General features: G+C 35.7%; 4 protein-coding genes across 4 annotated transcripts in view; 2 read left to right on the top strand and 2 right to left on the bottom strand.

Annotated features, from left to right (window-relative positions):
• Positions 1-15,223, top strand: part of LOC132697466 (O-acyltransferase like protein-like) — a 56,944-nt gene that overhangs the window by 41,113 nt on the left and 608 nt on the right. Inside the window, exon 10 of the mRNA XM_060663019.1 lies at positions 14,811-15,000. Within this exon, the coding sequence (XP_060519002.1) occupies positions 14,811-15,000 (190 nt within the window). The remainder of the gene's footprint in view (positions 1-14,810; positions 15,001-15,223) is intronic.
• Positions 1,645-2,912, top strand: LOC132697469 (retinol-binding protein pinta-like). Its single transcript, XM_060663022.1, has one exon. It carries the CDS (start codon positions 2,061-2,063, stop codon positions 2,904-2,906), a length of 846 nt encoding a protein of 281 aa, XP_060519005.1. The 5' UTR covers positions 1,645-2,060; the 3' UTR covers positions 2,907-2,912.
• On the bottom strand, positions 3,106-4,295 carry LOC132697470 (retinol-binding protein pinta-like). The gene has a single exon (XM_060663023.1). It carries the CDS (start codon positions 3,947-3,949, stop codon positions 3,119-3,121), a length of 831 nt encoding a protein of 276 aa, XP_060519006.1. The 5' UTR covers positions 3,950-4,295; the 3' UTR covers positions 3,106-3,118.
• On the bottom strand, positions 10,706-14,800 carry LOC132697471 (retinol-binding protein pinta-like). The gene has a single exon (XM_060663024.1). The coding sequence runs from the start codon at positions 12,069-12,071 to the stop codon at positions 11,277-11,279; it is 795 nt and encodes a 264-aa protein (XP_060519007.1). The 5' UTR covers positions 12,072-14,800; the 3' UTR covers positions 10,706-11,276.

Below are 15,223 nucleotides of genomic sequence, written 5' to 3'. Positions count from 1 at the left end.
AATTTTACTATACTATTAGCAAGGCTAAACAAGAAAACTTGAAAAACGAGCTTAGTTTTGGTTTACTCCACGAATTCACACAATTTAACAAGAAAATATGTCCACATCTCGTTAAATGTTCAATCAAAAAGGAATTAGGTGTGTGTATATCGCTGTTTAGAAGAAAAATAGGACAAAGGGGTGAAGCATGAAGATTACGCCCATCTGTAGAGAAATGTCACAGCCACTTAATAGACCCGGAAGAAACGCTTGTTTTAGTTTCAAAAGTATTGATTTGGTCTAAAATTGCGTGGTTTTCGTTGCATATGAGTGTTTTAAACATTTCGCCAATCACCCCGGTGGGAGGCCGGATAGGCTGCGGAGGTAACGGGGTGGAAGCCGGATTTTTTTGATATCTTTCAGAGTACATTGAACGTGGACGTGGACGTGTTTTTTTTGTGAAAAGTATTATTGATTTAAATTTGAATTGAAGTTCTTTGCATATTTAAAAACATCTTTTTACTTCCAAAAAGTCACTTATCTCAAAACTCCCCTACCTTGGCGTAAGCGTTTATTCGTTGTAACGTTGTAACATTACAAACAGACATTTCTTATAAACTTCGTCGATTTGTTAAAAAAAGAACTATTTGTTGTTTTATGGGTAATGTTTAACGAAATATTAGCAAGACATGTTGTTAAGCGTATATTGTATAAGTTTCTAATTGACTTATACTTTTGAATACATAAAATTAATATAATATAACTGACAACGTTGGCTCAGCTCGTCAAGATATTCGCATCGCATTAAAATGGAAACAATGCCATCTCCCTTGATTATTTATCCACGGAAAAAACATTACAAGGGAAAAACGGCACCTGATTTTTTAAATTAATTTTAATATGGCATATTTTTTTTATTTTTGACTTTCTTACAACGATTTTTTCGCTGGATTAATTCTTTAAGATTGCAACGACATCTCTTATGATGGAATTTTGGTTGCTTTAACGTTTTTATACGAAGCTAGGTGAATATGATATTTTTGGTGATAAGTTTAAAACACCCTGTAGAATAAGTACCCCAAAGAATCTTGTTCAAACAAGCTGGATGTGTTCCTGGTTGTTTGCCTTCTAAATGATCGGCCTGTTACGTTTTTAGATTATTTCGACATTGACGTTATTAATACTACACTACAGACGTGGATAAAATTGAGTTATGTTATCATCGGTACAAGATACTAATACTAATACATAATACTAGAAGGCCAGGATCTGGAAGGGATAAATCAACGACCTTTGCTGACAGCTACTTCAAATTGCTGTACGTGGAAAAAACTTTAATGAAATACTCATTAGAAAAAAGTTAAAAGAAGCTAGGCTTAATCGGTTAAGATTTGCAAGGCAGCATGTTAACTGGCCAGAACAAGAGTATTGTTCGCTGATGAATCAATAGTTTTTTTTTGTGACCAAATGGGCGTGAACGGGTTTATCGATCGATATCGATCGTTTATGAACCAGTTGCATATACTACAGCAAGCTGTCATTCAATTCGCCTTTTCGCTGTAGAAAAGTTTATACTTAAGCGAGATGATGCCAGACCGCATGTTGCGCATGTAGTAAATAAGTTTCATCAAGAAGAAATAATCAATTTGATTGATTCCATGCCACAAAGAATGGAAGTGGTCATCGCGACTAGAAGTGGACACACCTGTTATTAACTTTCGTCTTAATTTTTAGTGAAAAATGTTTTCAAATGCAGCGTAGCTCATAAAAGCCAGATCATTTGAAAAACAACAAACTTCTAGGACCGCATCAAGCTTTATTGCAAACATAGTTTGAACAAAGTTCTTTGACATACTTTTTCCAACTAATAATGTAACCAAAACATAATATGTAAATGTCGTGCAACTGACTGAAATTGTACATGTTAAAAAATATGAGTTAAAATTAACCGCCGCCGCTGCTTTATTATCGCGAAACAGCGTAAACATGATGCACCTATCGCGTCGGGCAAAGTCTAGACGCAGGCTTAGTCGTGATGAAAGCAATGCCGTTCTGTTTTCGCGACTACGATCTTCTCCGCAATGACTAGCGACGAAGAAACGGCATTGTACTCGTGTCGCCACTTAAACGAAACACCAGGTAATCGCGAACGATGCCTGCGCGAGTTGAAACGTTGGCTGAACGAAGAAGAGGCTTGGATCCGTGCCAGGACCGACGACCGTCATCTGCTACCGTTCCTGAGGACGTGCAAGTTCAATTTGGACAAAACTAAACTGAAGATCGTCAACTTTTACACGATGCGACGCGACAGACCCGAGTGGTTCGATAACCGCGACCCGACCATCCCGATAATCGCGGAGTTGACCAAGCTGGGCGTGTTCGTACCGCTGAAGAAAACCCACGAGAACCGCATGGTAGTGATAATCAGGACAGCTGCGCACGATCCGAAAGCGCACAAGTTCCAAGACGTGCTCAAAACGGGCAAGATGATCCTGGAGGTGGCGTGCGCGGAGAACCCAAACGCCCACGTCTACGGCGTAACCGCCATCTTTGACATGAAAGGCATAAGTTTCGGCCATTACCGTTGCCTCACCCCGACCGTCATCAGGGATATGGTCCGCACGTGGCAGAACTACCACGTCAGCCCGAAGCGGTTGGAGTTTATCAACGCCCCGTCGTACATGAACGTCGCCATTAGCGTCTTCAAAGGTTTCATGACGGAGAAGATGCGAAGAAGGGTTGTGGTGCATTACGGCACCCGGAGTACTCTCGAAGATGTCGTTTCCAAAGAGGTGCTGCCTGTCGAATATGGAGGTACGGAAGACGGCTTGAAAGAGCTCTGCGATTATTGGCACGACAAGATGGTGCAAATGCGCGATTGGTTCGCCGAGGATGACTTGTATAAGGCGCGTTCGAGGGAGACATAGAAGCGTAAAACGATGCGACTTCATTTGGAAGACTTGGACATCGATTATAAGTAGTTCGGGCTGAGACGTTGCTAGCCGCTGAAAATGCCTCTTGACCCATGAAATCACTTCAGCTAAAATTGAACATACAATTACAGTGTTGAGTGTAATAAATCATTAGGTACATTATTTATAATAGAAATTCAAGGAAGCCTTTCCTTATCAATCTTCCTTCAATCTGCCCTGAACGCTTCGTCTTCTACGAACCAATCCCGGTACTCTACCAGCTTTCCCAGCCAATAATCTGCCAACTCAGCGACACTGTCCCCCGACCCGCCATACTCAGGCGGCAGGACGTCTTGCGGTACGCTCTCTACCCCGCCATAGTGCACCAGTACCCTGTCCCTCATCTTCGAGGACATGAACCTCTTGAAGACGTCCAGAGCGATGTTGACGTAGACCGGAGCATTGACGAACTCCAACGTCTTCGGACTGACGTAGTGGTTTTGCCACGCGTGCACTACGTTCATGACGACGCCCGGCGTCAATTCTCTGTAGTGCGCGTAACTAATGCCCGACATATCAAAGATGGCGCATACGCCGTACAGCTGCACCGGTTCATATTCCATGCAGGCGACGTCGAGTATCATTTTGCCCACCTTGAAGACGTCGTTTTGTTGATGTTTCTTAGGATCGTGAACCGCGGTACGTATGATGACGACCAGACGCTTGTCCACGCCGCGTCTTCTCAGAGGTAGAAACACCCCTAGCTTGACGAGTTCCGCGAGTTCGGGGATCAAAGGGTCTCTGTCCTGGTACCACTCAGGTCGGTCCCTTTTCATCGTGTAATAATTGGTGACTCTTCGTTTGGTTTTGGCCTGGTCGAATTTGGAGACCCGCAGGAACGGCAGCAGGTATTTGTCTTCGACGCGTGCGCGAAGTGGTTGTTCCTCGAGCCACGCGCGTATTTGACGTAAAGCGTCGCGACGCGTTTCATCTGATTCACCGAGGCGTTCGAGCGCGGACTTGGCGTCGTCGACGTCGTCGCAAGCGTCGCCGCTCATGTTTACGTCGCGTTTGCGAAGACACTGGGTGTGTTCGATCGACGACGTATATACCAGGAGAATAATTATTGCTGGTCAACAGGTGAAGGTCGTCGCGAATTGAAAAAGGTCGGAGGCTGCGGCGTAAATTGCACAGTTGTTAATAAAAAACCGTAAATCATTATTTCAGACTAATTATTAACATTTTTAACATCATCTTTTGAATAGTACCTAATCGAAAATTGTAAATTAGCCTGCTTTAATCACGCCCATAAAGCAAATATTTAGTTATTATTTTACTATTATATTACACTGGTATACAGTGGTTTTGTTGCCCTGGATATGCGACTAATTTTAGATATATTTATGCTCACAATTCATTAAACTATCAACGATTTTGTAAGAATTGCTCTCAATTTTTTGAAAATCTTTATTTCATTTTAATTTTAAAAAATCGGAAAACAAGAAATAAAATGACATAAATGTTACGAATATTAGTTTTATTTTGAAAGATGAACAAACATTGAAGTAAATAGAGAAAAAATTGTTAAAAACTTATACTATATTTCCATAAAACGCCTTTTATTAGCTTTTCTTTTATAACTCTTCTTTAGACAATCTCTTTTTAAAGACCAGCAGTAATCTACCATCATGTGACAATCCCAACGACCCTGATACCGTTCTTCCATCACTTTTAGATCCTGGTGGATCCGCTCTAAATGTTCTTCACTATAATTCCCTAAATTATACGGGAATTTATCTAGATGATTGCGAAGATAGTGTAACTTGATACTCATATTTGCTCCTAGAATCTGAAAATATGTCAGCATATTTTGCACAATTTCTTCATAATTTGGTGCTTTATGATTACCTAGGAAATTTTCGACTACCAATACAAAACTTTCCCAAGCTTTACTTTCCGGAACAGTCATAACTTTGATAAAATCTGAGTCTTTATTTTCTACCAATATAATTAAAACAGTTTACATTTCTAAAACTAATTTTACATTTTCATACTCCTCTTTGAGTTTTGTTGAATGGGCAATTGGAATAGATGCAAATTTATTACCATTGTGCATTAAAACGTATTTCAAACTTCTTTTAAAACCGTCAATGAAAAGTCGCCACTCAGTAGGTTTGTATGCTGTTAAACCCATGTCTAAAAGTACACCACTAAAAAATTCAATAACTCTTTTTCTCGTGACCTGTTGGGGCCAATAAATTTTTCTCTTTCAATCTTGAGGCTAATAATTCTGATCCTTGTTTTGATAAATGGAGATCACGTATTAAGTCACTGAGTTCATTTTGAGAAAATAACTTCGGCGTAGACGTTTCACCTTCCCATTCACTTCCACTTGTACACTGTCCCGTCTGTAACATCATTGTTTCTGAGGGCATTCGAATTACTTTTAAAACGTAAATAGGCCAAGGAATATTTACACTGTGTAGTACAGGACATTTTGTAGACTGTAAAACTGGATATATCCAGGTTTGATTGCGATTGAAACCTTTAGCATCTACAACGCAAAAGTAACAATCATCGAAATGATTTGTAGGCTACATCCAGATCATCGGAATGCCAAAGTCTAATCCAGAACGTTCTCCTTTTTTCTATAACCGTAAAGACTCAAGGCATAACTTACAAATATTATGAGGAACTCATGGTTTTCCTAGTTTGTCCACTTTAAAACCGAAATATTCAGTGTGTTTTTTTTTAATAAACAACGCAAATATAACAAAACAAATCAGTACTATATTTACACTTTCTTCTTGACGAACTCATATTTTAAAAGACAAAACAAATATATATTTCAATATATATTCAGTAATTGAAACGAAATATTAACTCATAAGAACTTATTTAGATTCTGAACTGAGATCTCAGCTGTTCTGCGGAGCAAAGGGTGGGGATCGCTAAGAATAGGGATCACGTGATGTTTGTATTCGCGAAAAAGTTGTGCAGAAGCCTAATCATGACTGATGAAATCGATTTTTATGAATAAAAAGCTGATTATTGTTCAAATTATAAGATTTGTGAAAATCATAAAAATTAGAGCACATTCAATACTTTCATATATATATTCGTGATCTGGACACTTGAAAACATAAACATTTTCACAGATATTCAGTGCAAATTTTTTTTTTATTTGTATAGCTGTGTTATTAGTTGTTATTAGTTATTATTAATATTTTTAGAAAACGAGATTATAAATGTAGGTATAATACGACCAAAAACATAGTGCATTTATTGCTTTGACGTTTTAAGTATTTTACAGTACCTTAACCGCAGACCTTCGCAAGACCGTGTTAAAATCCATCCCAACAGATGTTTATTCTGCATTAAGTATGTTTAGCCCGAGATGGACCGTAACGAAACTTGAAATTTTTATTTGAAATGTAAATGGACCGTTTTGAGTTTGATTAAGCATTGATGTTGCGTATATATATGTATAACACTGCACCAACATTTAGTGATAGTACCATAAACGTAATTCGGCAAGCAGCTAAAATATCAATACAAAGCTGGTCTAACTGTGAAAAGCGAGTAATAAAAAAAGAAAATATTTATCGAGAACAGTTAGTGGCGGAGTTGATCCTTGAACTAGGTGACTTCAGTAGCGATAGTGACGATTTTTTAAGTTACTGATACTTTATTACTATTATATTTAATATTTTGTTTATTAATAATGATACTATGTAGAAATGTAATAAAATAGAACGTAATAAATTGTTACTTTGTACTAATAAATTCCTAGGAGGGCCCTGGAATGGTTACGGATAAGGGTCTGCTAGACAGAGTGTTCTATAAGGGGGCTGCGGTTTTGGAGTAGTAGACAGAAGGCAAAGTGAATCACGGGATTGGTTGTAAAAGCACTATATTTCTGGTTGAAATATAAGTAGTTACATGATTTATAGCCATATTTGTTTACTGTCGGGTTAACAAAGAACGATAAATATCGAATTCGGAATTTTCCGTCTACATTTCTAAATTTTAATTATATGATTTAAAATATATTTTATTTACCTGTAAGCACCCGTTAAAAAACTGTTATTGTGTTTAGCATCGACATTCGAACTTCATTACACTTTTCGACAATTGTATGAAACACATGTATAATATATTATATAAAGTATATTAAATTACTAACTCATAATCATGGACTGAACTTAAAGTAATTACACATAAAGTATATTAAATTACTAACTCATAATCATGGACTGAACTTAGCAAGCTGCGCAACAAAAGATTATTGCTTCTCCATTGTTCTACTGTAGACGATTCTAGATCATTCCTTTATTTTGCCTATATAGGCGGGTGGATAGCCCAAGCGTTAGTTCCGTTGGTAAACCTACACAAGGATTAGGCAAAAAATACAAATGTGCTTGTGTATATAAAGGTTTTTTTTGGAAATATAGGACCAATACTAGATATATAATTTTTATTAAAAATGGAGAACGTTTTTGTAAGAATTTCTAAGTGAATAAAATAATAGTGTACGTTATACATATAATTTAGACCAAGTGCATTAAATTTTTTACAGCAATTTTATTTCGTTTGATACCTATTGGTTATAATATTTTGGCCCGTAAAATATAGCGGTGTGTTGACTTAGACCTCTCTACCTCTGGTTATTCCATTTGTTTGTGTAACAAAACATTGGTTTTTGAAAAATTATCGTTATAATGGTGTTTTGTTTAAGATATTCAATAATAATATTCTCTCTTTGTAAGAAATTCCCTTAATAAATAAAATTTATGCAATAGTGATTTTATCTTTTGCGCAAGGTTTGTGATGTGAGTGTCCTACCTTAAGTTTTTGTTTGTTTATACTCCCAGATATTTAGTAAAACTCGGTCTATTTACATAATTTCTAGTAAAGTCCATATATTTGCATTTTTTCGCTTCTAGACATGTTTTAAAAGAATCTAAAAAATTTTTAATCTGCAATAAACCCTCTTATAATTTAGTCCTTGCTTCTTGTCATGTATCACCCACAAATACTATGACTGTATTGACTGCATATGACACTATTATGCCCCAAATGATAAATCATTTATTGCGTTTATATAGACATTAAAAAACAATAGGTCAAGTACTGTATCTTGGGATATTCAAATTCTTACAATATTTGTTTCGGCAATAACATTTTCTATACAGTACCCGATCTGTTAGGTAATTCTGTCAAAGTTTAGATGTATTTCCTCTGATACCATACTGCTACATACATGTTACACAATAGGGTGCGAAACCGTATCAAATGCTTTAGATAAGTCAAGGAATACCCGAAGATATTTTTTATTTTTATTCAGGTTTGCAGTTACATTCCTAATGAGCTGCAACTGTACCAACCCCCGCAGTAAAGCCATACTGATTTTTTGATAATATATATTGTTTTGACCAAAAAATTACAACAATCTATCGTTTCTCGAAAAATTTCTGTCTGTAATTTTTCATTTGTTGTTTGTTTCAAAGTTTGAAAACTGGACGTCCTTTAAAATGGTTTTAAAAATTATATTTATGGTATGTGGTAAAGGTGTCAGTAATGCCTATATAATATTTTTAAAGTTTTTATGGATATTTTATCTTTACCAGGAGAGCTGTTGTTTTTGAGAGAATTTATGTATTAAATCATTTCGTTTTCAGTTATGGGTTGTTACCATATAGTGTTATTTAGAGTGGATTTGTTTATTTCAAATGACATAATAGGAGTTTTAATGGTATCAGATATCTTGCATGTTTGCATGAATGAAGTAGTTATTAAAATGATTTGCTATATCTTTGGGGTTCTTAATTGTGCATTATGAGTGCTTACTAATTTTTTTTTTCGAACAAAAAGTAAACAAAAATTATGTCTGGTGGAAATAAATCAAAAGTAGATGCAGAAGGCTGCCAGTTTAAAAAAAAAATAGACTGAAGAATTCTTTTTTACCTTGCACAATGCAAATTTGCTGTGTAGTGAATCCATTTCAGTGATGAAAGAATTCAATAGAAAGAGGGATTACTCATCTTAGCATATAAAGAGCAGGAAACACTGCACCAATATACCAGATGCTTTTTTGAAATGTATTTACGAAAATATCAAAAAATAACTAGAAAAAAAGTATCGTTACCTAATGAAGTGCATTAGCTGTTTACTATCAATAATTAAAGCAATAACTAAAAGACTAAGTCAATTCGAATACGTTTCTCGATAAACGAAGTTAAAAACGAAGAGTATCGGGATCTCGTTGCCTCAAGGTGCCCGGAAGGTCGCCTGCAATGGTTTTTTAAGTAGTTGATAAAACAATTTCCCATTTGTTGCATGTGACAACACTGTGCGTGTATTTTTTGGAACCTCTCTGGATTTGAAAAAAAATCTTAAGTATTCTTTCTTGAAGATAATGTAAAGATAATGGAGATTAGTTCCCCATTTTTTAACAATTTTATCGTTAAATAAATAACAACAAAACAGCAATACATTTCAAGAGAATCATTTTTTTAATGATTTGATTTTTTTTTCAGGAAGTCTTGAATACCCTGCTAAGGATACATATTTGTGTTAAAAAATCAAAACGTACGTCAACACAAACCAACTTTTATATATAGAACTATTTTTTATTATTGCTATCGGGATAAGGTGATGTTGTGTCCCTTATCTCATATCAGATGATTAGGTGGAACATCTGATAAATCCTTATGGGGTTCTTCTTTCGATACGCCTGGAGACGTGTATTCATTAATTTTAAAATAATTTTAAAATCACGACTCTCATCTTGCAAAACGAAATAATTAGGTAAAAACTTTTAGTATAAAATATTTCTGGATTGTTGCTATTATCTTCTGAACATATCTCATATTTTTTTTTCAGAATGAAAGTCTTTTGGATCCTGATTTCAAAAATATATAGTTTGTCCGGTTTTGGTTCAGCCGTTTTTGAAATAACTGGAGTTTATTATCCAATATTCAGTAATATTCACCAATAATCGCGTAGAACTTACGTTTTCATTGTTTGAATAAAAAAATGCAAATTATTGTACAATATTAAAACCAACATTAAATTTTCTAAAGAATTGTCTTTTGCCTTTTTGTAGCAGTTGCAAAAGTTTAGAATCTAAAATCTAGAAAAGCTGCATACAGTAATCTAAAATTAATGTATAGTAATTATCACTGTCTCTCACAGAATATTCTAGTGATATCACAGTTTAATCAATAAAAATTCAAAACTCGAGGAGGAGGAGGAGACGTAGAACTTATATTTCACCATATCTGGTTAGGTGAGTGCCACGGCATAGAAAAAAACATTTCGAAAGGACCTTTCATATCAAATTGTAGGTTTTATCGGACGCTATGGGCACTGAAAAATAAGTTTAAAAATTAACTTTTAGGAGAACAAATTGAATACTAGCAAGATTCTTTGTCTTTCATTCCTTCTCCTCCCACTTCGAGCGTTGTCTATTCCCTTCAATTAATTTAATACTATATTTTGGGCTGTAAGAGTGGCAGATGTCTAAGCTTTCTTAGCCCTTTGCTTCCAATTTTAATTCGGTATATAATTTTGTCAATTTTATGGTTAGTAATAGTAAAAGCAATAAAGCTATTTATTATTATTATTTCATTTTTTTTATGAATCATCATCAATCATCATCATCTACTTTATTAATTATTAAAATTAACCTATGTTATTTCAAAAACTGCTAAACCAAATAGCGGCAAACAATATATTTTTGAAATCGGGTTAAAAAGGAGTTTCATTGTAATTAAACATATACAGGGTGCTACATTAAAGAAAAGTGAAGTTGTTACATTTGTGGCGCTCATTTCTTTTTATTTGTACGTTCATAACACAACTTAAGTAATAGTATATTTTGCAACAAGTGTGGTAAACGGCATTTGAGTCAAGAGTTTATTTCGTACGAGCGGAGCAAGTGTTTAATAAACAAGTGACTTAAAAAGTTTGCCAAACGTATTGCATACTATACTTTTTCTACGACCGTTAGTTTTTGGGTACATTTTTGAAAAATAATACGAATACATTGACTGACATCCCGGAAATGTCCGAAGCGACTCGAATCAGTTTCGCACTTAACATATACCCATTTTTCAACAGTCGTTATCACGATTTTGAGCAATTTTTTTATTAATTGCTGTTGTGTTTGGTCATCACTGAAACAGATAGATCCTTTTTGAGCGTATATTTGTTGAAAATCGAGTCACTACATTAGATTTCAACGATCCTATCTGAACCTCCAAATAGTGGTTGAAGTTATTACATCATATACAAGACACGTAACAACTGCGGCTTCTTCGCAATTGCGTACCCGTTTAAGAAAACGTCACCAAAAATCACTTAACAGCCATTATTGGCTCGTCATTTTCTACTATCACGTCGTTCCGCCTTGAACCGTTCATCTTCTTCAAACCAACGCCGACTATGCGACATCTTTTCGTGCCAGTAATCCACCAGATCCTCCACGCTGTCTCCGTCGCCTCCGTACTCCGGAGGCAACATCTCCTTGGGGATCACCTTCGCCAAAACCTCTGCGCCGCCGTAATGCACCGTGACGCGGTTTCGCATCTTCTCCGACATCAACCTGGTGAACAACCGAAGGAAAACGTTGAAGTAACCTGGCGCATTGACAAACTCCAAACGTTTCGGCCTGACGCAGTAGTTTTCGAGGGCAAACACCAGCCTGGCGGCGTACCAAGGCGTGAACGGTCTGAAGTAACTAAACCCGATATTCTTCATGTCGAATATAACCGCAATTTCGACGACCTGGTGATGCTTGCACGCCAGATCGATGATCATCATTCCGGTTTTGAAGACGTTGTCTATTAGGTGTTTCTTGGGGTCGTGTACGGCAGTGCGGATAACTAAAACTAGTCGGTTCTCGTGAAGTTTCTTCAGCGGAAGGAATACTCCCAGTTTGGAAAGTTCTTGGACCTCGGGTAGCGACGGGTCCCTGTTGCCGAACCATTCGATCCTGTCTCTGCGCATTTGGTAGAAGTTGGTGATTTTTTGCTTGGACTTTTTCAAGTCGTACTTGCAGATCTGGAGGAACGGCAACAGGTGTTCGTCGTCGGTGCGTGCGTGGAGCCATTTTTCTCGCTTCAACCAGCGTCGCAGCTCGGCAAGACTGCGTCGATCGTCAGGCGCGTCGTTCATGGCGAGAAACGTGTCGGAAACTGCGACCGTGAACTTGGTGTTTTCGGTTTTTGATTCCGTGTAATCAGGTCGCCTAGTTTGGGAGAAGATAAACGAAAGCGACGTTAACGCGGCATAATCAGGCACCGAGCGTTAGTTTTTGTTTTTTTTTTTTTTTTGGTTCAAATGCTTTTGAATATCGTGGCATATGGTCTATAGTCCAAATCACACTGCAAAGACAGCGTGGAGTATTATGGTGGGCAAGTTTATCGACGTTGCCTTAGAGATTATCAACGGACCACATTTCCTCTTCGTTTTTTCTATGACATGTTGAACATAATTACTGCAATTTGGTTCAGCAACATCTATTGACGAACGAACATGTTCTGTATTGAAATCGGAGTTGTTCTTGCCACTTATATTACTTAATATTACTTGATTCCATACCACCTCGATAGGGTTAAGCTCACATTGATACTCATTGCTGTATGCGTAGTCAACATCCGGCAGCTCTGATTTCAAATAAGAGTCGTCAAAGAAAATGTTTTTTAAAACAACCAATCTTGAATTTCGACTTTTTTCTATGAGGTCACTGGATATCTGAATTTGCAAGAATTATAGGAATCATTATTCATGATAACAAGATTTTTTGTCCATTGTTAGGTAAATTGGGAATTAGTCCTTCTCAAACTATTGCTCGAAAGACCCGCCGTTCATTTCGTCGTGGTAATCGCTAAGAAAACTTGGTCGGCGCCAAGAGCTGTAATACATGTTGTTAAACATTGTTAAATACCTGTGTCGCCAATTAATTATGTCTGATCGCTCTAACATTATACTTTTGCTACCATGCTTCACATATTCAAAACTTATATCTTTAATTAATCTACTAATTTTATAATTTTTCAAAAAACAATTTGACGGAGTAAACTCTTAAAACCTAAATCATATGAATAATCGCGATGTTAAAAATCGTTTTTTCACCAATACCGCTCAGTTTTGAAGCACCACTCATAAGTCCACCTACGAGAGCAAAATTGCAAAACTATCGGATAAATGAAATAGTACTATAGTGAAAACAGTAAATTTATTTTTGTAAAAAAAATATTTATTACCCGACCTTATTTACAATGTTACATAGCCCTCTACAAAGTGGCGTTAGCACTGAAACAGAATGTCAAGACATTGCAATAAATCAGTCTCTATCACAATCCAAAATTAATAAAATATTTTTAAGTAGCCTTTCCTAATACATTACAAATATTTTTTTATTACATATATTTAAACATTTTTCAAAATTAATTAAATCAAGTGTGATTTCAACATCCTAACAAATTCACTATACGAAGATGATTTTTTTTAATTTTCTGGCAATTTATTAAACTCTGAAGAAGAACCTATTAATTCTAACATTGCCTTTATAAATATTGCTCTAATAGTATGGAATATCTCTCGCAAAGATAAGATTTGAGTTAAATTTTTGTGATTTTTTTAGAACTTTGCATATATATTTACGTTTATCAATCTTCGATATTCTACTTAACCGTGGAATACCCATCTCTCTGTATACGTCCTCCGTTGTGTCAGTTTGTCATATAAGAAGATAATTTTTTATATTTTGTTTTGCAGGATTTTTAAAATTAGTTAAAGAATTAGATAATTTCGACATCTGAACAATGCACTGCCAGCATGAGCTATTTTTTTATGTAAATGGTCAAGATGCTTAGTACAATTGAAATTTTCATCTATTATTAGCCCTAAATATTTAATCTTATTGACCCGATCAAGTTGTTTATTATTGGTTTTTATTTAAATCGGTTCAATAAACGTATTTTTTGTTTGAAAAGTATGTACCTAGTCTTTTCTATTACTAATCTTTAATTTGTTACGGAATAACATGGGACTATAAAGCATCAAAACGCAAAATATTCTGCCATCAAACCTGAATCCTTCCAATTTAAGAAAACACATGAAGTACGGCACAGTTTCCAACACTGCGCCGTGTGGAACGCCAAACCTAATCCTGTCTATTTGTAAATAAATTCATGTTAACGTATTGTTGTATGTTAGGTATGATTTTATAACACCATTTGGTACCATTGCGTTCCTAAGATCTAATTTTGCAAATAAAAGATATTATTATTTTCTTGATAATCTTTTCAATTATTTTTCGAAACGCACACACCACAGTAATTGGTTGATAATTACCTACACAACTAAACCAGACTTATAAATTGAACGAGTTTGATTTCGAACAATGCGAGAGATTCACTTTATTTTTTTATATAAGATGGACCGAGTTTTCCGTAACAAACTACAAGAAGAATATTTTTGATGTAAAGTATTAGACTAGTATTTTTTTCATCACGCTAAAATTGTCTCAGTCATAACTGACTTTATTTCTTAATAGGTTTCAATGGCTTATCCATGGTAAGTCCGCCTAACCTTGGCCATAATTATATGTAGTTTTTTTATGCTTCTATTTTATGTATTTATTCGATATCTCGCATGTGCAACTGTTGAATGAACCTTCTCAATGTTTTTTTTTCACAGTTGCTTCATAGGTTCCTATCGGCATAGGCAGGGCCTCTATATCCATTATCGATATGGTTTTCATTAAAAACGAGGAAAATATCTCGAACTCCTAATACCCAATAAAACAGACATCGAAGATCGTTATTAGAGAAACGAAACGAGGTTTTGTCATGCGTATCTAAATAATAATTTTTTTCCATGCTATGTCAATTGACCTATTTGTTTCAGACTCAGCTACGAATCGGCAACACCGTTGCCCTTCTCAGCTTTCTCGTGTCATATTTCGGAGCAGCATTTATGGGTAAAATAGACTACGTGTATGACCCGCTCGACGCAGCTTGGTACGCAGCCGTTTCGCCTATCTTGTGGGTAGGGGCGTTTGCATGGATAATTTTTACTTCCCAACTCGGTTACAAAGGTAATGGCCATAGATAGAAAGGAACCGGCTATAGTTCGGTTACTGCTGTTTAAAGTAAATTTCGTTAAAAGCATTAAATTTATGAACTATAACTTTATAAATTTACCATAAATGTAAGTGCGATTAGTGAAGTGAAGGTGAGGATTTTTTTTTTGCAAATTATGAAATAAAAACACCGTCACTTTCCAAAAAAAGTTTTAAACTGAAAAGTAGCAACACCGTG

Source organism: Cylas formicarius, unplaced genomic scaffold (genome assembly GCF_029955315.1).
Source record: "Cylas formicarius isolate icCylForm1 unplaced genomic scaffold, icCylForm1.1 PGA_scaffold_1__22_contigs__length_36826433, whole genome shotgun sequence".
Taxonomy (NCBI): Eukaryota; Metazoa; Arthropoda; class Insecta; order Coleoptera; family Brentidae; genus Cylas; species Cylas formicarius.
Note: the sequence above shows the minus strand (reverse complement) of the source record. Positions and strands in the feature narration are given on the sequence as shown.

Bases quoted from the DNA above. Each gene is read 5' to 3' on its own strand.
- LOC132697470 (XM_060663023.1), bottom strand. From the start codon at position 3,949: ATGAGCGGCGACGCTTGCGACGACGTCGACGACGCCAAGTCCGCGCTC.
- LOC132697469 (XM_060663022.1), top strand. From the start codon at position 2,061: ATGACTAGCGACGAAGAAACGGCATTGTACTCGTGTCGCCACTTAAAC.
- LOC132697471 (XM_060663024.1), bottom strand. From the start codon at position 12,071: ATGAACGACGCGCCTGACGATCGACGCAGTCTTGCCGAGCTGCGACGC.